We start from the raw sequence: 21,156 nt of genomic DNA on the forward strand, positions 1-21,156 counted from the left end.
GGCAGAACCGCCATGGTGTGTGAGGCAGAACCGCCATGTTGGGTGTGGCAGACCCGCCATGTTGGGTGCGGCAGAACCGCCATGTTGGGTGCGGCAGAACCGCCATGGTGTGTGAGGCGGCACCGCCATGGTGTGTGGGTCGGGGCCGCCATGGTGTGTGAGGCAGAACCGCCATGGTGTGTGAGGCAGAACCGCCATGGTGTGTGGGGCAGAACCGCCGCGGTGTGTGAGGCGGCACCGCCATGGTGTGTGGGGCAGAACCGCCATGGTGTGTGGGGCAGAACCGCCATGGTGTGTGGGGCAGAACCGCCATGGTGTGTGAGGCAGAAATGCCATGGTGTGTGAGGCGGCACCGCCATGGTGTGTGAGGCGGCACCGCCGCGGTGTGTGAGGCGGCACCGCCGCTGCCCCGTGAGGAGGCTCCGCCGCGGTGTGTGAGGCGGCAGCTCCGCTGTGTGTGAAGCGGGCCTGGCATCCCGGCTGAGGCTGCGCCGCCTGTGTCCCCTTGCGGCGGCCCCGCCGTGCCGTGTCCTTGTCCCGCTGGGGCGGGGCCGGGCCGTGTCCCGTGTCCCCGGGGCGGGGCCGGGCCCTGCGGCGCGGCCGGAGCGATGTGGGCGGTGCTGGGCAGGCTCGGCGTGGCGCAGGCCGCGGGCCCGGCCCGAAGGATCGCGGCGCTCAGCGCGGGGGCGGCCCCGGAGGGTCCCGGAGGGGCAGGAGGAGGAGGAGGAGGAGGAGGAGGAGGAGGAAGGCAGCAGCCCGGGGGGGCCCCGCTGTGCCGTGCCCCGGGACGGAGCTCAGGTGCCCCCGCCGCCCCTGGGCTGTCCCAGGCCTGTCCGCATCGTCCCGGCTGTCCCACATAAATCAGCCCGGCCTGGCGCCCGCTGCCAGCCCTAATAACTTGTTTTTCTCTCATCTTTGCAGCCGCAGGAGCGTTCTCCATACCCCACGTTGTTACCATGGCCACCCACTGCTCCAAGGATCAGGAGGAGCGAGTGCGTAGGGAATGGGTGACGGGGGTGTTGCTGTGGCTCGTCTGCGCAGAGGCCTCCCCGTTAGCGCAGCTCCAACAGCCGGGCAGCTCTGGGGAGCAAAGGGGGCGCTTGGGCTGCATTTCATGTGCTTTTGTACTTCTGTCAGTGCTGTAAATGCTGCACAACAGCCCAGAGCTCCCCTGCCTGCCTGCACAGCCCTGCGGCTGCTCTGGGGGAAAGCTGGGCTGGGAGGGAATGCTGCAAGTGTGTAAATACACCTTGGGCAGGGTGTGTTGTATACAGCAGTATCTGTATAATTTATAGTCTGCAGAGAACTGAGTTTTCTGAGAATCCAAATGTGGGAATGACACCCAGCACTGACACGCTGGTGGTGCTGGGGTGTGCTCTAATCCAGCTGTGCTGTCTTACCACATGCTTGGCCTTTTAAGCTTTGATTTTGTAAAATTAACTGCTGGCCTGGCACGTGATGCTCATAAACAATCTTGTAGTAAAGATGATAGTAGTGGGTTGGTAATTCTGTGTATGGGGGGTTGTAATTCTGGGAGGGCTGGGGGTGTAATTCCATGTGTGGGGCTTGTAATACTGTTGAGTCTAAAACTCTGTGTGGGGTTTGTAATCCATGCCAGATCATCTGCTTGTGAAGGGCATCTCAAAGCCTCACCCTCTCTGGATATTAGAAGGAAATTCTTTGCAGAGAGTGGTCAGGCATTGGAATGGGCTGCCCAGAGAGGGGGTGGGTTCTCTCCTCTCTCCCAGCCCAGTCCACTCTATGATTCTGTGATTCTTTGCTCTCCTGGCTGGGCACCCTCTTGTGCCCCGTGTGCCCGCCCTGCTGGGAGCTTCTGGTGAGGAAGAGGTTAATGCCAGCGCTGCTGCTCCCCCATCTCCCAGCGCTGGAGCTTCACCCCCAGCAGCGCGATGCGGGCAGTGGTGGGACAGGGGATGTGGTGCCACATTGTCGGGGCTGTCCCCCCGGGCTCTGCCGCCTCCAGATGACCAGCCTGAATCCAAACTCCAGATGCGCAGCTTGTTTTACATCCCAGGCAAGTTTAGGGCCAGGAGCCCCAGGGTCAGGCGGTCTGTGCTGTTGCCGTTGCAGCTGCGGGAGGTGAAGGGGGACCTGTTCTCGTGCCCCGGCTCGGCGGCGCTGGCGCACTGTATCAGCGAGGACTGCCGCATGGGCGCCGGCATCGCCGTGCTCTTCAAGAGGAAGTTCGGCGGCGTGCAGGAGCTGCTGGACCAGCGTGAGTGGGGCCGCGGGAGCCGCAGGGGAGCCCTCGCCAGGCAGGGAGCCCCGGGGGAATGTGGCTGTTTTGAATTCTAACCCCTCGATCTGTGCACTTTAGAGAAGAAGACGGGGGAGGTGGCCGTGCTGCAGAGAGACGAGCGGTACATTTACTACCTGGTAAGAGCTGGGGCGTCACTGGGCACCTCCCCGCAGATAAACTGTAATGGCTGATGTCATGAAGGCTTTAAAATCTGTGGGGTTTTTGGTCATGTTTGTGGAACCACAGAATGGTTTGCATTGGAAGAGACCTTAAAGCCCATCCAGTGCCACCCCCTACCATGGGCAGGGACACTTTGCACCAGCCCAGGTTGCTCCAAGCCCCATCCAGCCTGGCCTGGGACACTTCAGGGATGGGGTAGCTCCAGTTCCCCTGAACAACCTGTGAATTTTTTCCCACTATCCCATCCAACCCTCCTTCTGTCAGTGTGAAACCATTCCCCCTCGTCCTGTCCCTCCAGGCCCTTGTAAAATTCTTTCTCCATCTTTTTACTGGGTTTCCTTCAGGAGTTTCTGCAGTGTTTGTCCCAACCACAGGTGTTCAGTGTGTTACTCAGACACTGCTGGTCGAGGAGCAGCCAGGCTGTTCCTGTGCTTAGACATTGACCCCTTACATGGGTAGAACCTGCTGCTAAATCAGAGTATTTTAAGCTGTGAACAAACTGCTTTGTTCAAGTCTTCCCACAGTGGTGAGTCTGGGGGGGATGCTTTGGAATGCCATGGAATGTGTTTATAACAGACAGCAGTTTGCAGTGGTCCTGCCAGAGGCACAACTGACCTTTTACATGTTGACCCAGATCACAAAGCAGAAGGTTTCTCACAAACCAACCTACGACAACATGCGGAAGAGTTTGGAGGCCATGAAAGCCCATTGTCTGCACAATGGGGTGACAGACATCGCCATGCCCAGGTGAGCTTGGCACTGCCCAGGGCCATGAAAGCCCATTGTCTGCACAATGGGGTCACAGACATCGCCATGCCCAGGTGAGCTTGGCATTGCCCAGGGCACTTCAGTGACCACAAAACAAAGTTGTTTCCTTATTCCCACTGTGTTCTGGTGGTTTATGGGAAGCTGAGTTCAGGCTACTTCAAACTGCAGCTGCTCCAAGGGCTGGTTTGGAACAGCATGAGGCCATTCCAGCTCTTTGGATGTCTTATCTTCCAGGATTGGATGTGGACTCGATGGCCTGAAGTGGGAAAAAGTTTCAGCAATCCTTGGTGAGGTGTTTGAGAACACGGACATCAAGATCACGGTTTACAGCCTGTGAGCAGAAGAGCCAAAGAGCCCCTTTTCCCCATTTTCAGGGGTGGAACCTGAGAACTGGAGAGGGGGGACCTGCCTGGGCGAGCACGTTCTGCGTCCGGGTGTCGCTCACTCAGTGACAGACAGAGCCTTTGGGCAGCAACAAGTTCCAGAGAAGTTAATCTGGGTGTTAATTAGAAGGCGGCAGCGGTGAGCCCTCAGGGCGTTCCCAGTCTGTCCCAGCAGCCACCAGGTGTCAGTGGGGCTCCACGCAGCTCCTGCTGCTCCTGGGAGCGAAGCGGGGCCGCTGCCGCTGGGGGTCGTTTGGATTCTCGTTCGGGTTGATGCTGAGTAGCTGCCACAGGGAGCCCCGGCACTTGCGTTCGTTTGGCCATGTCCTACCTGGCACTCTTTCACTTCACGTGTTACTACAGGTGTAACGGTTTAACTTCTCCCTTCTAGCCACAAGTAGGGTTTGATGATGATGTGCTCACTCAGGATCATGCTGTGATGTTAAATAAACAGTGCCCTGCTGTTGAATCAGAGCTCATCCCTGTGGCTGTTCTGGGGGAAGGCTGGGCTTGGAGGGAATGCTGGGTGTGTGTTTGATTCAGTACATTCTGCTGAGCTGAGTTTGCTGAGAACCTGAATGTGACAGTGACTCATGTGCTCTGAAAAACTCAGAGTGGAGTTTAAAGTTGGATTTTTACATTTGTCTTGTTTACTGCAGTTGCAGTTCAGGTGTTAGATGTAGGTTGGAGTTTATGACCCATAACAGAAGCAAATGAGGAACACCTGGTTCATCAGATTGTTGCAAAGCACCTGATTGGGCAAAGTTTGGTTCCAGAACTGAGGGACTGTCACAGACTCTGTTTCCTTTGTGTTTGGTTCCCCACCCTCCCACAATAACGAATCTTTTTGACTTCTCATACTGAATGCCCAGTAAAGTGCCAGCTGTGCTGAATGAACATAAAAATGAATATAACAGTTGGGAAGTTGGTGGCAGAACAGGGTTCCTGATTGGATTTCCCTGGGAATGGAGTGTGTGGAGCATTCTCTGGTCTCAGCACCAGGGATCAGTCAGTTCTGTGGCCTCCTTTGCTGATGCAAATCCTGTTTGTGTCTAAGAACTCCTTGTCCTTATTCTCCCTGCTCCCCACCCATCCTTTGTAAACTGGTGTTTGGTGGGGAGTTGCTGTGGCTGAAAGCCCAGCTGGGAAAAGTAAAGTTGGACAAACTGACACTTAGAGCATTGAGCTGCTCTGAGCAGACCAGGCTGCTCACAGATTTACTCCTACCCTTACTTGTGTCTGGTTTTATATTGTAGTGACAAAGTTCCTTAGCTGGTGGCATCCCTGGAGCCTGCTTGGGCTGGGCCTTGTTTTACTGGAAGGTGATCCTGGTCTCCAGTGCTTTGTGTACTCTGGAAATTTTTTAACATACAGTTCTCCCTTCTCAGCTACGAAATATTCCCTGGGATGTCCCACTTGTCAGGTTCAATTCAGGACTTCTTGCAAGTAGAGAAGGAATAAACAGTGCTTTGCCTTTTGCAGTGACTTTATTTCACTTTGCTTTTCCCAGTTTTGTATCCCAAATTGTATAAGGGGAGGATGTGTTTGTTGTGTTTGAAATAAAGTTCTTGGGCTCCATCACAATTTAAAATAATCTGTTGGCCCTGAATTCAATCACAGCTCTGACTATTGAGAGGAACAGAGGGAAACCTCTTTCTCACCTTAGATCCCTTTTTTCCCCATTTATGAAGTATGGACTTTCTAATGCATTTATCTAACCAGCAGCTTTGTTCTAAGATCTTTTCCCATGAAGTATTCCCAGAAGGTGATTCCACAAGCATGTCCTGTAGGTTGCTGCCATCCCTTTCACCACAGCATGATTTGGTTGGGGCAGGGAGGGGGAGGAGCAAAATACACCCAAAAAATCCCAAACACCAAAGGTCTGTGTTGTGTATGTGTTCACAGTCCCACAGGGCCTTGTCTTCCAGAGGTTGGTTCTCCATCCTGCTGGAACCAAAGCTTTGGGAAGTGGGAGTGTCCCAGGTGTCCAGGTCTGTCACTTCTCTTCATAGATCTTGTCTGAGTAGGTCCTGGAGAGGGATGAGGAGACACAGTGAGAAACTTTAAATCTTCATGTTTCATAGTTTGATGGGTGACTCTTTGGCACCCCATTAACAAAACAGGGAATTCTGCCATTACAATTGTGAGTTCCTTTCATGGTGTTTGTTTATGGGATTGGACTTTGTGGGTGAGGAAAATCAACTTTTCTCTACGTTCCTCTCCCTGTTTCCACCTGTGTCCTGAATACCATCCATGTGGGGGACAGTGAGGTGTTCCTGTGGCACCTTCTGACCTGGTAACTTTATTCTGGAGCTGTTTACTCTGAGGGAAAACTGAAGCTCTAAACCCCTCAGGAATCTGCTGGGGGAAGCCCCTGCTGTTTCCAGCCCTGGGAGGGGAAAGTTACTGGCTGGGATGGGTTTCTGTATTCAAGTACAGGTAAACCCAGCCAGGCACATGTGAGTGACTGGAACTGAACTTGGCTCTGGGTTATTATGGAACAACCTGAGCTCAAGAGAGAGAGTTAATTGAACACAGGGAGATGAGTGACCACGTGGGACTCCTCACTCACCGACTCACGTGAGCCTCAGTGCAGGATCTCAGCCAGCTTTTCCTCGTAGTACTGGAAGTTCTCCTGGATGTCCTCCCACGGCACGAACGACTTCACCTCCTCCCCTTCCTCCTGCTCCACAAAGTTCTGCCAGACATACTCAAAGTCTTGAGGCTTCATGATCCTGAGCTTGCAGCCGGCGGCCTTCATGGCGCGCAGGGCCGCCTGCACCTCGGGCTGCTCCCACATGAAGAGCCGGCCCACCATGATGGTGAGGCGCAGGCCCTGGTTGTGGCGCAGGGTGTCTGCGATGCGCTCGGCGCAGGCCACGCAGGGGCTGGAGGACACGAACCACGTCACGCTGTAGCGCGTGCCGGGCTCGCAGCGCGGCAGGATCGTGTTGAAAAAGGCCATCTCGGCGTGCGCCGCCGCGTGCTCGTCCTCCAGGTACCCCCGGCGCGTCGCCGGCTCCTGGCCCGGCGTCTCCACCACGTAGCACAGGAAGGTTTTGTTCCTGCCTGAGCTGTATTCCACGTTCCTGAACTGGAACTTGAAAAATATGGCGGGGAGGCGTTCCCTGGGGACAGGGCAGAGGAGAGAGGGGTCTCAGCGGAGGGGCTGGGGAAGGGTTGGAGCGTTGGGTCAGTGCCTGGGGGGTCTGTGGGTGAGTCGCTGCATCTCCCTCTGTTTGTCTGTGTATTAAAAGATTTATGCTGTGGCTTTGGTTTACTAAAATATCCAAGATCGAGTCCAGCCTTGCTGTGAAAAGGTGTGCTCTTCCTGCTTTATATCCTAAATAATGAGTGGTTCTTTGGCTAATGATTCTTTAATTAATGAGTGAAGCCCAGCTGTGGTGACTGCCATAAGCCACCCATTGCCTCGCTCCAGAGCAAAGTCTGTAAGGCCACAATAAGTTGTTTTACAGTAACATCATGTATTTAAATACATCAGAGTCACATGGAGTTTCATTCCTGGTTTAACTCTGTGACAGCAAAGCAGTTACAGCAGTCAGGGGGTTGGGTCTGGGGTTTGATGAGCAGCTGAAGCAGCAGCGACTGCTCCGGGATGGATTGACTTGGAGATGGATTTAGTCAGCCCTTCCAGATGGATTTTATTGCTTATCTCGGCGTGTGTCTGAGATTACCTGGGCTGTTCACCTCAAACTGTGCTCCCAGCAGCATGGAATAGACATCACTTCAGTAAATAACTTTCCAATAGAGAATACAAACAACTCTAAGGCAGCCCCTTCTAATGCCTGACAACACTTGCCATGAAGAAATCCCTCCTGATGTCCAGCTTGACCCTCCCCTGGCTCAGCTTGAGGCTGTTTCATCTCCTCCTGTCCCGTGTTCCCCAGGAACCCACCTGGCTCCACCCTCCTGTCAGGGCGTTGGAGAGTGAAAATGTCTGTGGAAACGTCTTCTAAAAACTGCTTGCAGGCACTGAACTCTCACGATTTTTAGGGGTTTCTAAATGCTGAAACCTAATTGAGCAGAGTTTTCCCTGAGTAGCAGCAGTTTGTGACCTGTTAGATGACACTGAGACAAAAGTAGATTGAAACTTCGAGGCAGAACCCTCAGTCTGTGAGAATCTCACTGGCCTGGACAAATGATGGGATTGAAGTTGCTGAACTCAGGTGGGCTGAGGGAAAGAGCAGCTGCCCCACCTGATCCTGGCACTGTGTGTTGGGCAGGAGAGCAGGAGGAGAACTTCTAATGAGGGAATTGAAATGTGGATTATCTGCATGATGCTGTAAATGAGGAAGGGGAACCAAGGAGTTATTCATCCCTGCTGCAAGGAGCCTCATTTACACCTGGGGGAAGTGTAAATAAATGTGTCAAACATCAGCAAATGCTCCCAGATTGGGATTAGAGTCAACCAGGTCTGTGTTCAGCCAAATCCTGACCGAGAAGAAAAGTGGGTTAAGATTCTTAAGCAGAGTAATTGGCTTCCCAGTGCTTTTCCTGTAAGCCTCGCTCCTCAGAGCTGCCTGAGAACTTGGCTGTGAGACAGGAGATGCCCCTAATCCCAGGGCTAAAGCTGAAAGGACACGTAATTGGGCTTAAGTGCTGCCATGGCTGCAATTTGTGTCTCCTCATCATTCACACCACGGGCTTGATTGGCTGAAAATTTGTAAATCATTAGGAAAATCCACACAGTGATCACAGGCCAAGGCCTGTTCTGAACTCCCAGTGTCCTGGAAATGAAAGTAAAAATCACTGGGGTTTCTGTACCTCTTCCAGGGATTTCTGCTTTGCCTCCTCACTCTCACCTTTCCAGGGTGGAAAATCCTGTCAAATCCTCTAACACTCGTGGCATTTCAACAAATAATTGAATTGCAAGATGGTGCTGAGAAGCCACGATTAGCACAGATCCCTGGGGTTAGCAAGGAAGTTTGGAGATGCTTCTCAGTTCCTCAGCATTTCTAATTGTAAATTGGGCACTCCAAGGCTGAAAAAACCCTGTGTCCTCAGTGAGATTCATTTTACTACGTGTTTTAAGTGTTCAGAAGTTGGGCCAATGGGTTATATCCACAATTTTCTTGGTGCCTTAACTTCACTCCTAGCAGAGGTATTTGCTTTTCTTAAAAGCCACTGCTTTGCAGAGATTGTTATTTCTGTGAATTTGTGTGACAGAGACCATCCTAAGAAGGGATTTCTTCAGAGCAGATGTATTTTGAGAAGAAAATGGAGGTGTTTTTCCCCCTTGTACAGGAATGTCACAATTTTGTGACAGTCAGAGGTGCTGTCCTGCCTCACTCATCCTTGTCAGAACACCAGACAAATTTTATCTGCAGAATCTTTCTTACCAGTGCCAATGGTAGAGGCAGGAGGATCCCCAGGGGGATTTTAGAGCCTGGCCTGAGTTTTATGTTCCAGCAGCTGGAAGAAATTGTGGGTTTGGTTTATTTGCTGGGACCTGCCTTGGTGGCTGATAAGGGGAGAATGTCCCAGGGCATCTTGCTGCTACTGCAGTGAGCATTGGGACACTTGGAGAGAGCAGATACTGAGGATTTTCTGTCCTTGCTGAGAGTTCAGCTGCCACCAGATGTCGGTGGTATCTGCCTTTTCCAAGGGCCAGGCTCGCTGGGCTCCACTGCCTTGAAAATGGCTCGTTTTGGAGCCTTTCTGCAAGCTGGGCTTTTTTTGAAAGTCAGATTCCAGCTGTGGCTGTGGAGCCCTTGAAACTGTGAACCTTCATGTCTCAGAAATATCTGTCCCTCGGGCCCATCAAGGAAATCAGCCATGGCAGGGGTGTTTTTCCTAATCCACAGGTAGAGAAACTCTCAGACAAGAGCCATTGATCACAGCAAGAAATCAATATTTAGCTCCTACCAAGGCCAATCCCTCCATCCCGATACCATCAGCCAGCAATCCCAGGTCTGCCTGCCCTGGGAGGGAACCAGCACTGCAGACACAGCCAGTTGATTTGTGTGCCTGCCTGGTGTGAATCCACCTTTTACAACTCAGCAGAACTATAAAAAAGAATCCCACAGTAAATCTTAACCATGTAAGAATATTCAGAAATGCACTGGCAGAAGATGCTGCTGAATTGCCCACCACAAGAGCTGAGGCAGAGCCCTTTGGACATCCCCACTTCGCTCCCACCCCTGTGTTTGAAGCCAAACCCCTTACCCTGTCACGATTTCAAATGGTGGCAGATCTTCCCTCTTCACCTTCTTCTTCTTGCCCTCGCCCTCCTCTGCATTGTCGGGCTCCCCGTTCTGGGCATTGCTGGGCTCCTCCTGCTTCTCTGCCATCTTCTCCAGTGCAGTGGGATTGAGTTATGGCCACTGGAAGAAAGAAAGAGCAATTTCTGAGAGCTCTGGGAGCACAGGGAGGAGGGAAAACAGAGCCAGGAGTTCCTGCCCCAGGCACAGTTGTCAGGAACTAAATATGGAACAAAGCAGCAGCGACAGGGGCTGGCTGGGGTAGGGTGACCCAGGGCTCTCGAGTGTCACCTCCTTCCTTGCTTTCTGGAGATCCTTTCAACAATCCCTCCTGCTCCCCTTTTAATTTCAAATTAAGTGACAACTTCGCTGTGGGCGGGATAAGCAATGGGTGGGGAATCCTGGAAGCACAAGTGAGTATTTATCCATTCCTGTGACAGACACCTGGCACAGGGAGAGCTGGAGCTTCTCCACCTCCTTCCTCTGCCAGTTGATCCTCTTGCTGACCTTGAAGGACCACTGGTTTGGCTCAGGCAAGAGGGGAAGGGGTCAGAGTCGTTTGGTTTGCTGAAAAATCTCTAGTTCTGGTGGATTAGACCTCCTGGAGCATCCCGGCAGCAGCGCCCAGGGGAGCCTGTGGTTCCTCCCACCCTGCCCAGGGGAACCTGTGGAGCTGTTCCACAGGAGCTGCACAGGGTGAAATCCCATTGCTGGAGCCAGTGGCAGATCCTGCTGCTGTGACTGCAAGCCAGAACCTTCTTCCAGATATGTGGAAGTCAGATGGGAACTCACAGTGGGCAGCAGTTTTGGTTCTGGCCCTTGTTCTGTGCTTTTCCTCCCCTTTGCCTGATCTCTGATAAGTTCCCAGTGTCCTGGGATATCTCTGGGCTCTGGGGAGTGGTTCTCTTTCCTTTCTTTTTCTTCAAGATTATAAGAAATTCTTCCAGTTTCTCACTCTGAATTTCAATCATTTAAACTTAGTATTAATCCCACGTGAGCCAAGCCCAAGAAAAACCTGGGCAAGGTTTCTCTGCACTTAACTCTGAACCCATCACCATCAAGATTTGGATTAGTATGAATATTCAGCTGTATTTGATTGAATATTCAGTCAGTTCTTAGTGGAAAACCCGGTCCTGGTTTGAGGAGGATAAACTGTATTCCACAGAAATCAAATAGGTGGGAATATCTGCTTCAGGGCAAAGTCAGCCTTTGTGATCCTGTTACAGTCAGCTTTCTAGAGGCTTTGGAGGAGCCTGCACTATCACAAAGTGGAGGCAATTGATGCCATTGGGCACATCATTTATTATAATAGAAAATTAATAATTACAATAGATAATTTATAATGTAGAATAAATTATTGTAATAGACCATTAATTCTGGCTACCATCTCCAGCTCCCTTGCTAACAGCCTGCCTTTCTGTGCTGAATGTCCTTTGGAGCTTTTCCTCAGTGCCATCACTAATGCAGTTTTGGGGACAGAGACCCCCTTTCCCCTCTCTTTGCTGGTGATGAGGGTTGTTTATGTGGTGACTGACAGAGCACAGGGAGTTCTGTGACAACAGTTCCACCAAGGACTTGACAAGTTCCAAGACATCCTATCCATGGAACATATATTTTTCATGGTGCAGAGTTTTATTTATTTTTAAGCTTCAAATACTTTCCTGGAGGGCAGGTGTAGTGTTTTGCCTCCTGCGTGGTAACTACGCTCAGATTCCAGCTCTGCTGTCCTGTTACTGTCACCTCTGACATTTCAGGCGGTGCCTTTGGGGAGGGAAATCCTCTCTCAATGAGTGACAGCTTGTTTCCTTCTAACCCCCATGCTCTAAAGCAGCATTCCAGCCCCTCTTCAGTCCCTCTGACCCACTTCTCTTTATTTTTGGAAGCTCTTGATGGCTGTGGCCCATCTTTCCTGCAGCCTTTAGCTCTCCCCAGCCTGACCCCTCCCCAGCGTTCGGTGCTGAGCTCTAATCTAATCTGGGGAATGTGGCACCAAGACTGTCCCTCTCTGCAGCCCTTCCCCAGCTGCTGCCCAGCTCCTTGTAGGGCAGTGCCTGGGACAGCCACGATCCTGCCCCCTGCAGCGTCTGCCTGTGCCAAAAATATAAAAGGGCACCCCGAGCCCCTGTCAATCCTGCAGGGGAGCCGTGGGATGGACGAGGGCTTTGATCAGTTCTGCTGGGGGTTCTGCAGTGCCCCAGCTCCCCTGACATGTGCATGTGTGTACCAGGCTCCCTGAGCTTGGGATTAGTGGCTGAGGCCAGCGAGGGAAGGGTTTTTCCATCAGCTTGTTCTGAGCAAGACTGAGGGCAGAGGGTGCCAAGAGGGGCCAGGGCTCACGGAGGGGCCTCCCAGCAGACTCAGGTTACCTCCAATTATACACTGGCCAGCAGCATTTTTATCAAGGTGTCTCTCCACCTGTCCCACTCCCCAGTGATTTATTATTTTGTTTCATTTGCTCTGGGTTTGTTGGTAGAATCACAGAACCAATGAGGTTGGAAAATCCCTCCAGGACTGAGTCCAAGCTGTGCACCATCCCCACCTTGTCCCCCAGCCCAGAGCACTCAGTGCCATGGACAGTCATTCCTCGGACACCTCCAGGGACGGGGACTCCACCACTTCCAAAGGCCTTGCCAGGAAAAGGTGGCTTTTATGGCCTTCTGGGGCCGGTGGAAGGTTTTTGGATAGAGGGGAGAGTGAAATCAGAGCCTGGGCTGTGAGTCAGGGCTCAGCCGTGCTCTCTATGCCGAGGGGACAGCTGGTGGCACTAACAAAACGTCTCCTGGAGACATTGTCTGGCACAACCCCCCTCCTGCTTTTTCCAGCTGTAACTACTGCTACGTGATAAATAAATAAACACTGACAGTGATGTGCAGAGGCAGCTTTCCCTCCTTCCTTCCCTCCTTCCTTCCTTCCTAGAAGCCCCTGGGGGCTCTCACCTGTCCCTCTCCTCCCACGGCAGGACCACAATGCCAAGGTTTAAAGAAAGGGGCTGGAGACACTTGTGTCCCACAGGTTTGACCCCAATCCTGGCTACACCTGGGCTGAGGTGAGCCCTGGGTAGGGACAAGTGATGCTCTCACCTCTGTACCTGCCTTATTTCACAGCCAAAGCCTCCCTGGCTCCCCAGCCCAGCCCTCACCCCCAGACACACAAGGAGCCTTGGCAGGCACTGCTGCCTCCCCAATTAATTCAAAGCCCAACTGGGAGTTAGTGACAGCTCCCAGCAGCACAACCTCCTCCCTGCTGGACTCCTGCTGCAGTTTCCTGGGAGCAGCTCAGGGGGAAGGTCAGTCCCAGCCTTGCTGCAGGTGCTCAGAGCACAGGGATTTATGTCCTGCAGCAGCCAGTGCTGAGGGAGGGCAGGGCAGAGCAGCTCCTCCACCTGCACGTGGCAGCAAACCCTCCCTGGCATCCACCTGGTGTTCTAACACAGCTCCAGACATCAGCAAATCAATTAAAGTCCCGTCCTGCTGCAGCCAGAGTGTTCTCTGGAACAGCTGGTGAATTATTGAATGAGACAGGCCTTGGGAAATGAGGCTGGGCTGAAAGGCAGAAAGGTGTTGTTTATGCACAAATCCTGTGGCTGCAGCAGCCAGGGAGGGGATCACTGAGATGAGTGTAACCATCAGTTTAATGTCAAATTGTCCTTCTGGAAAGAGTGGCTGAAGTTTGAAGGCAGGGCCATCACCAGGCACAGTGACCTGAGGAGTGAGTGGCTCTTGGCTCCCAAAGCCACAACCCCAGGAGAGCTGCCCCGTGTTCTTTGTGGCCTTTGTTTGTTCCACTCAGGAGTCACAGAGACCACAACACATTCCTGAAAACTGGGGTGGTGTTTCCATCCCATCAGCTACTCTGGGGAGGGGTTGGACAAACACAGACAGGGATGGGGCTTGGAGCAACCTGGTCTAGTGGAAGGTGCCCCTGCCCATGGCAGGGGGTGGCACTGGTTGGTTGGTAAGGTCCTTCCAGCCCAAACCCTTCCATGATCCTGTGAAACCAGGGCCCCTTGAGGGGTCTGAGCTGCACAGTCTGTATGAGAAATTCTCCAGATGACTTTGAAATGTCATTAAAGTTATTTTTATGCAAAGGGGTTTAGTGTATCTGTTTAAACAGCAAATATACCAAACGATGCTTTAAATATTAATACAAGAGGGTGTTTCACTGAATTTAATTTTGCCAATTGATTTCAAGCTGTTCTGGGTACCACAGGGAGGAGCATTTGCTATTTTTGCCACTTGGGAGAAAAGGCAAGAGGCAAAGAGAAGCTCCTGCTGCACTTACAGGTGTGATGGAATGAAAACAAGAACAAGTCAGCCAGTCCCAGCAGCTGGGAAAATGAGGAGGGGAAACATGGGGGGAAAAAAATCTATTAATCTTAATTCCAGTTTTCCTTTACCTGCAGATGAAAACATGGGAAGAAGGGGAAGTAGGACGTATATATGAAAGCCAGTCAAATATGTGTCCATCTCTTTATTGGAAATGTTATTAAAACATTGCAGGTCTGAACCAGATCTAGAGTCACCAATTTAAACATGATTCCAATCATCAGTTCCCTTTCCAAAAGCAGATAAAAGCTCGTTTAATCCCTGCCAGCCTCACTAGATGGCCCTGCTCATCCCTGTTCCTCTGGCCATGCAGTGCTGACCAGGAAAGGATGGGCAGAACACCCTGAATGAGCCTCAGCTGCAGGGAATGGAGCTGCAGCCACAGCACCTTCTCCGGGGGAGAAACCCTCCCTGTTTGCCTGTCCTGTGGCAGGTGACTCTCTGCAGGACACAGATCCTGGAAATAAGTGCAGTGGTAACACACAGGTGGAGAAAGCCCTGAAATACACAGGATTTCTTTTTTCTATCCTTTTTTTACAGTAGCTTTTGATCTCTCCAGTGCTGCTGGCAGTGCTTGTGCTTCAGGGTCCTGCCCCTGCTCACACCCTCAGCTGTTCCATGGCCTGTTCTCATGCAGCTTTTACTCAGGAGATCACAGCCACGTGCTTGCAGCAGCCCTGGGCAAAGGTGTCCTGAGGCAGAGGGGAAAACTAATGAATGGGATCAAAATAACAGAACTAGATTTATTTATTCTCCAAAAAGTAGTGGCTTGGTTTTATTAAAAGCAAGTACAACTTATGTTACAGCCCCAGCTAAGCCCTCCTACCCCCACCCCTCATGCACCCCCATGTACAGCCAGTGCCAGGAAGAAGGTCCCTGTGCCCCTTCTCTTCACATGTGGGGCTTTTAGCAAATAAAAATAATGGTAAATCCTCTCTGAGTGAGAGCTCAGGCTCAGGTCCATCGGGGGCCAGGGTAAGGGATGGGCAGGGTGAGTCCACACACCCCTTGTACCTGACTGGCATGGCTTGGTCCCATTGCTCTGGAACATCTTGTATTTGAACCTTTCCTGATTAATAATGTTCAGGAATGGAAGGGCTCTGGGATGAGACACTTGCACTGCACCTGACAGACTTTGCATGGGGCTTTTGGCCAATTATGCAGTTACAACCATCAAGGCAGTGGGAGCAAGTTCTTGAATTTTACAGACTCTTGTGTCTCTGTACTTAAAAAAAAAAAGTATTTTTTCAAAGGCAGTGATGTTAGTTTTTCTGTTCTGATGAGGAATGGCACAGAGAGGTGGAAGAGAGGAATTTCCTCTGGGGAGAAGCATTTGCATTCTAATCATTGCTGCTTTATCTTGGAGCACTGAGCTGAAGGAGTGTGATACTCCCCAAATAGAAATCAGAACCCAGTTTCCTTGCACCAGCAAGACAGATCCCTGCTCTCTTGGCAGCTGACAGATGCAAAGTTAGAGGTATAAAGCACAAACCAGGTGATACATGAACATGAAGCAACTGCACCACTAGCAAAAAGTCAAGTAATTCTTAAAAACGGGTGTGCAGGAGGGAAGGGCGTTTTTGTTTGGTCCCGGGAGAGGAGATGGGATGTACCACAAGTGTGACCAAGCTCTGCTCTGGGGATGGTGGCAGGGGCGAGGGCTCTCAGGGTTGCTGCCCTGAATTGTGCTGGATCATGAGATCCCAGTTTGCCTGGTGGAATTTGACCTGATGGCATTAGGGGCAGGGTACAGCTGAAGCCCCCAAACCTCAGCAGTGCTGGAGAGAACAGTTCCCAGGGTAAGGATGCCCAGGTACTTTAAAGGAGCCCGTGGGTGCATCGAGCAAACCTCGTGCACAGCCACGGTGGAGGTGGGAGGAGAAGGACACACAGCCCAGAACAGCCCCCCAGATTATTAGCTCTTGGTTCACATCAGCATAGTTTAGTTACACAAAATGCCTTCATTTACTCATTCTTCCCTGTCTTTTGCTTGGGGTTGTCCTTCCAGATGCGGATGGTGAGGCAGGTGGCCATGGCCAGCCAGCCCAGGTACGGCACCAGCAGCAGCGCTGCCACCCTGTTGATGCGGTACCAGGAGCACAGGGTGCCAATGGCCAGCCCATCCAGGCACAGGATGTCGATCAGGGCCTGTGGCAGAGAGAACACAGTGACTCTGGGGCTTGGGAACGTGGCACAGCCCTCCCAGCACGAGGAGAAACCCTCCTGGGGCAGGTGGGGAGGTGGGACAGGAATGGGGCACACTTGGCACTGAGGCCCCATTCCTCCCTAAAGCCCAGGAGCTTGGCCCTGAGCTCTAATCAGTGAGATGTGAATGTGTCACACCAGGAGCCAAGACTAATTAATGTCCATTTCTTTGTCCATTATCGAGTTCCACAGATTACCACCCTGTCTATGGCAATCAGTGTGCCCTTCTGTGATAACAGACAGAGAACATGCTCATGGTGATGCCACGGCCATGGTCACTTTTTAACTGTACCTTTCATCCCCAGAGTGACAAAATTCAGGTAGAAACAAAAGTCCCTGTGTGTGTTTCCATCCCCTCCAGGCTTTGGCACTGAGGCAGTGCCCTGTGGCCCATGGTGGGTGTGGCTGTGCCAGCAGTGCCCCAGCCCCGTGTGTGCTCGATAACCCCTCACAGCTGCTCCCTGCAGGGACGGTGACTGTGCTGTTGTGACACAGGGTGGGACCCCCCAAAGGATTTATCTCTCCCCCTCGCCCCTTAACTGGGAGGTGCAGCCCCGGCCCCATCTCCCGCCCGGCGCTGCCAGCGCGGCTATCGGTGCAGGGCGAGGGTGGAGGGCACTGATACCATTGTCTGGGACAGGAGCAGCTCCCCTTGGAGCTCTGCAATGTTAGTTAGAACATGCCCAGCCACCCCAAACCCCCGGGAAGGAGCCCAGCAGGGCAGCCCTGGCAGGTGACAGGCCTGGGGCATTACCAGGTTCAGGTTTCGGGCACCAAAGAAGAAGGGGGGCCATGCCCAGTTGAGTGCCAGCTGTGCCCCGTAGAGCCCCAGGGGGACGATGGCTCTGCTGCTGAAGCCGCCCAGGTCACTCCACACCAGGTAGGAGGCGTAGCTGTGGAGAGGGACACTGTTAGTGTTTGCAGGGAATACATCCCTGAGAGACACACAGACTCAGGTGAGAGGGTTCCCAACAGGGATTGCCAGGACAGTCATGTTTGCACAACAGCAGCATCCATGCCAGGCCCTGAGCTCTGCTCTCTGTGACAGGGACAGGACCCAGGGAACAGATGAAGCTGTGCCAGGGCAGGGTTGGGTTGGATCTCAGGAAAGGTTCTTCCCCCCGGAGGGTGGTGGGCACTGAACAGGCTCCCCAGGGCAGTGGGCACAGCCCTGAGGCTGCCAGAGCTCCAGGAGTGTTTGGATGATGCTCTCAGGGACAGGGGGGATTGTTGGGGTGTCTGTGAATGGCCAGAAGTTGGATCCCTGTGGGTCCTTCCAGCTCAAGATATTCCATAATTCTATTCTGTTATTCTGAGTCCCTCACCCCTCCCAAACCATCCCATCTCCCCCCTGTGTGGCTCCTGCCCCTCCCCAGGGCCAGGGCTGCTTTTGGCCTCTCTCACAGGCTGTGCAAGGGCCATGTCCCTGCCAGAGGCTCTGCCTGCAGTGCCAGGCTGGGGCACTCCCAGGATCTGGCACACCTGCCATGCCCCGCTGGCTCAGGCACAGGGGATTCCCCAGGAGCCATGGCAGAGGCTGGAAGGGCTGCTCTGGGTGTGCCAGGGGCAGGACAGGGGCAGCAGTCACAGAACTCACCCCATGCCCGTGTACAGGATGGTCCAGGCCATGGGGAACATGTTGCGGGATGGGCACCAGGAAGGTTTTTTCAGCTTCTCGTACCAGACAGGGATTTCCTTCCGATTAATGAACCAGCCAAGGAAACCCCCAACGTGGGGCAGCACAGTGAACCCCACAGTGTAAGCCCACATGCTTCCTCAGGGCCTCCAAGTCACCTTTTACCTGCTGTAAGTTAAAAACAAAAACTTTTTTTCCTACTTTCGTCCTCTGATTGTCCATATTCCAACCCCTGATGCAGATGGGAATTATTTAATATTGTGCTCAGCTCTGCTGCTGGCTCCCTGCAAGCAGGCAGGCTGAGGCACAAGGATAGTTTCTTAATTTGCTCACAGGTTTCCTCTTGTATGAAAGGAAGGAAAATTTGCTTTAATAATTACACAATGCTCCCTCTCAGGACAGGATAACACAAGGATACATCCAGCATTCCTTCTCTGTCCCATACCTTCCCCTGCCTTTAATCTCTATAGAGCTCTGAACCTGCCACTCTTCAGTCCTCCTTCCTTCACTCTCAGTACTCACCTTCCCTCTGGATCCATTAAGGAATTAAACCCAAATTAGCATTCATCAGGGATAACAGGCAGGACTCACCAGGAGCACGGCAGGTTTGTCCTGTCAGCACAAGTACAAAATGCATCTGGGAAGGTTTGGGGGAGGAATGGGAGAGGAGAGGAGAGGAGCAGGCAGGGAGAATTCCCTCAGCCACAGAAATGTCCTGGATCCCTGAGCAGGGAGCAGAGGAGAGGACTGACCTGCCCAGGCAGCTCTGCTTGGTATTTCAGTGCACAATTAACACTCTGCTGTACCCTGAGCTAATTGTTATTAGTATCATCCCACTACAACGTATTTAGGAACAGTACAAGCCAATTCACCCCTCATGAAGGAAAAACACTCCAGACACCATCTCTAACCAACAATTCCTTTACCAGATAATATATAGGGCTATAAAAGTATCTACAGAATGAGAAAATAACTGAAAACAGAAAAATAATAACTTAGTTCTGCTTTAAAGTGTGAATCAGCACCACTGAGTCTGATTCCTCCACATGCTGCAGAAAATGAGAAAAGTACATTTTTCCCAACTCCTTTGTAGCTGCCACTGAAACCTGTCAGGCTCTGGAGGAAAATGAGGGTTGAAAATGACCCAACACTGCTATAAAACCTCATTTTGCCTCCAAGCTGCTGTGGCTGAAGGTGCAGGAGCTGTTGGAGCCTTACCTTGTGTCAGTGCCTCGCTCTGCCTGGCCCAGGGAAGGGCTTGGACAGCCAGGAGCAACCTCGTCCCTGCTGCTGCTGCTGCCCCCAGTGAAGGGATTGGCAGCTGAGTTTTACCCAAACAGCAGAAAACAGGGTGTGTGTGTGTGTGTGTGTGTGTGTGCTGGGCTGGGTTAGATTACAGAGGGGAGCCCAGAGCAGGCACAGCCAGCGGGTTTGGGGGTGTTGGACCCAGTGAGGGCAGAGCTGGGCTTGGGGCTGAGCCCACTGGTCAGACCTGGCTGGGCTTGGGGCTGAGCCCACTGGTCAGACCTGGCTGGGCTTGGGGCTGAGCCCTCAGGGATGAACATCCCAGGCTTGGTTTGGGGACCTGGCACTCAGGGGGTGGCTGGAGGGGATGGTGGGGCACCTTTAATCTCTCTGTGGGTGTGAAAGTACAAATTCGAGTTTGTCACATGCAAAGGGACACGGGGACTGTACAAGAGCTTGGGCAGGAGGGGTCAGGCTGTGGCTGTGGGAATGCTCAGCCTCTTACCTGGATTCACACCTGCTGAGCTGCCCCACCTGAGCTGCACGGGGGGTGTTCCTGCTGCATGTACAAGGTGTCCCTGCCACACTCAGGTGTGTCCCAGCCAGCCTGGACCCCCAGACCTCAGTTAACACAGCAGTGACTCACCAGGTGCTTTCAGAGGCCACCTGTGCACTGGCCCTTTGGCTAAAATTCCCTGGAATCTAAAATGAAGACATTACACAAGCATGTTAAATGGAAAAGAAAAAAGCCAGAAATCAATTTCCATTAGGGAGCTGTTGGCAAGGGCTGGGAAATGAAACACTAATTCACTGCAGTTCTGGGTCATTACCTGGATTTCATGGCCAGGGGCAGCAGGGCTGGCTCCTCCTGGGATGGGATATTGCTGGTATAACATGAACCAGGGAAAGCTTCTCTTTTATTGGGCTCACAAGGAAATTTTTTTGTGTGGGAGGCGGAAGAAAGGGAAAAAACAGTGTAAAGAGCCAGATTTTCAACTGGCATAAATCCTGCCCTGCCTTTGCAGGGCTGGGTTTGTCCAGGGTAATTACCACTCCAGTGACAGATGCAGCACTCATTAATCACACCACAGCCACCTGCATATCCTTCCAGAGTCTGTTGCTATTTGCAATGGGAAATGTGTGTCATGGAATGATGCAGTGGCTTTAAGTGCCTGAATGGTTTCCACTGGAGTCAGGCACTGCTCTGCTGCAGAGCTCAGCACTCGCTGCCTCCACCACCCGCTGGCAGCTCGCTCAAAAACCACAAAATTCAACAATTTTTAGCTCATAATGTTACTTCCCTTGGGCGTGAGCCCAAACCCATGATTGCTGGTTGGCTTGGCAGACAGCAGTTGTGTGCCCAGCCTGGTTTAGAGTCTAATGTGCTGGAAGAATGAGAAGCTAAGGGTCAAATCACAAGGATCTCATAAATCTGGGATGCATGGAATGCTGCTGCATGATGAGGGAATAGAAAGGGGAAGAGGGAAAAAACCAGCAGAAGCCTGAAAGTCGTGTATTGGTCCAACTTGAGCTTCAGAGCAAAGAAAGGGATCAGTGAGTCAGGGAATCATGGAATGGTTTGGGTTGGAAGGGAAGTTGAAGATCACACAGTTTGCTCCCCCTGCCATGGGCAGGGGCATTTCCCACTGTCCCAGGCTGCTCCAAGCCCAGTCCACCCTGGCCTTGGACACTCCCAGGGATGGGACAGCCACAGCTCCTCTGGACAACCTGTGCCAGGGCCTGCCCACCCTCACAGGGAGGAATTCCTTCCCAATTCTTTCATTTGAAGACATGAGGTACACAGGAAAATGGGGAGCAATATAAGAGATTTGCCCCAGGTGCTCCCAGGAGGCTCCCAGCCCCTGGGCAGGTGTCTGTCTCCTGAGCACCAGGATGTGGTGCCTGGCTGGTCTGACCCTTGAAGATCTTCTCT

The 21,156-nt window shown here is 52.4% G+C and overlaps 2 protein-coding genes across 2 annotated transcripts; one reads left to right on the forward strand and one right to left on the reverse strand.

Annotated features, from left to right (window-relative positions):
- Positions 1–440: 440 nt before the first annotated feature.
- Positions 441–5,070, forward strand: OARD1 (O-acyl-ADP-ribose deacylase 1). The gene is made up of 6 exons (XM_071578503.1): positions 441–798; positions 922–992; positions 2,092–2,236; positions 2,339–2,397; positions 3,075–3,187; positions 3,443–5,070. Exons 1-6 carry the CDS (start codon positions 609–611, stop codon positions 3,543–3,545), a joined length of 681 nt encoding a protein of 226 aa, XP_071434604.1. The 5' UTR covers positions 441–608; the 3' UTR covers positions 3,546–5,070.
- A 516-nt stretch (positions 5,071–5,586) lies between these two features.
- APOBEC2 (apolipoprotein B mRNA editing enzyme catalytic subunit 2) lies at positions 5,587–19,273 on the reverse strand. The gene is given in 6 exon segments (XM_071578673.1): positions 5,587–5,621; positions 6,164–6,719; positions 9,778–9,935; positions 17,097–17,235; positions 17,940–18,146; positions 19,197–19,273. Coding segments are annotated over 4 exon segments (1,011 nt in total). The 5' UTR covers positions 18,113–18,146; positions 19,197–19,273; the 3' UTR covers positions 5,587–5,621; positions 6,164–6,178.
- Positions 19,274–21,156: the final 1,883 nt, after the last annotated feature.

Source organism: Pithys albifrons, chromosome 28 (assembly GCF_047495875.1).
Source record: "Pithys albifrons albifrons isolate INPA30051 chromosome 28, PitAlb_v1, whole genome shotgun sequence".
In the NCBI taxonomy this organism is placed as follows: domain Eukaryota; kingdom Metazoa; phylum Chordata; class Aves; order Passeriformes; family Thamnophilidae; genus Pithys; species Pithys albifrons.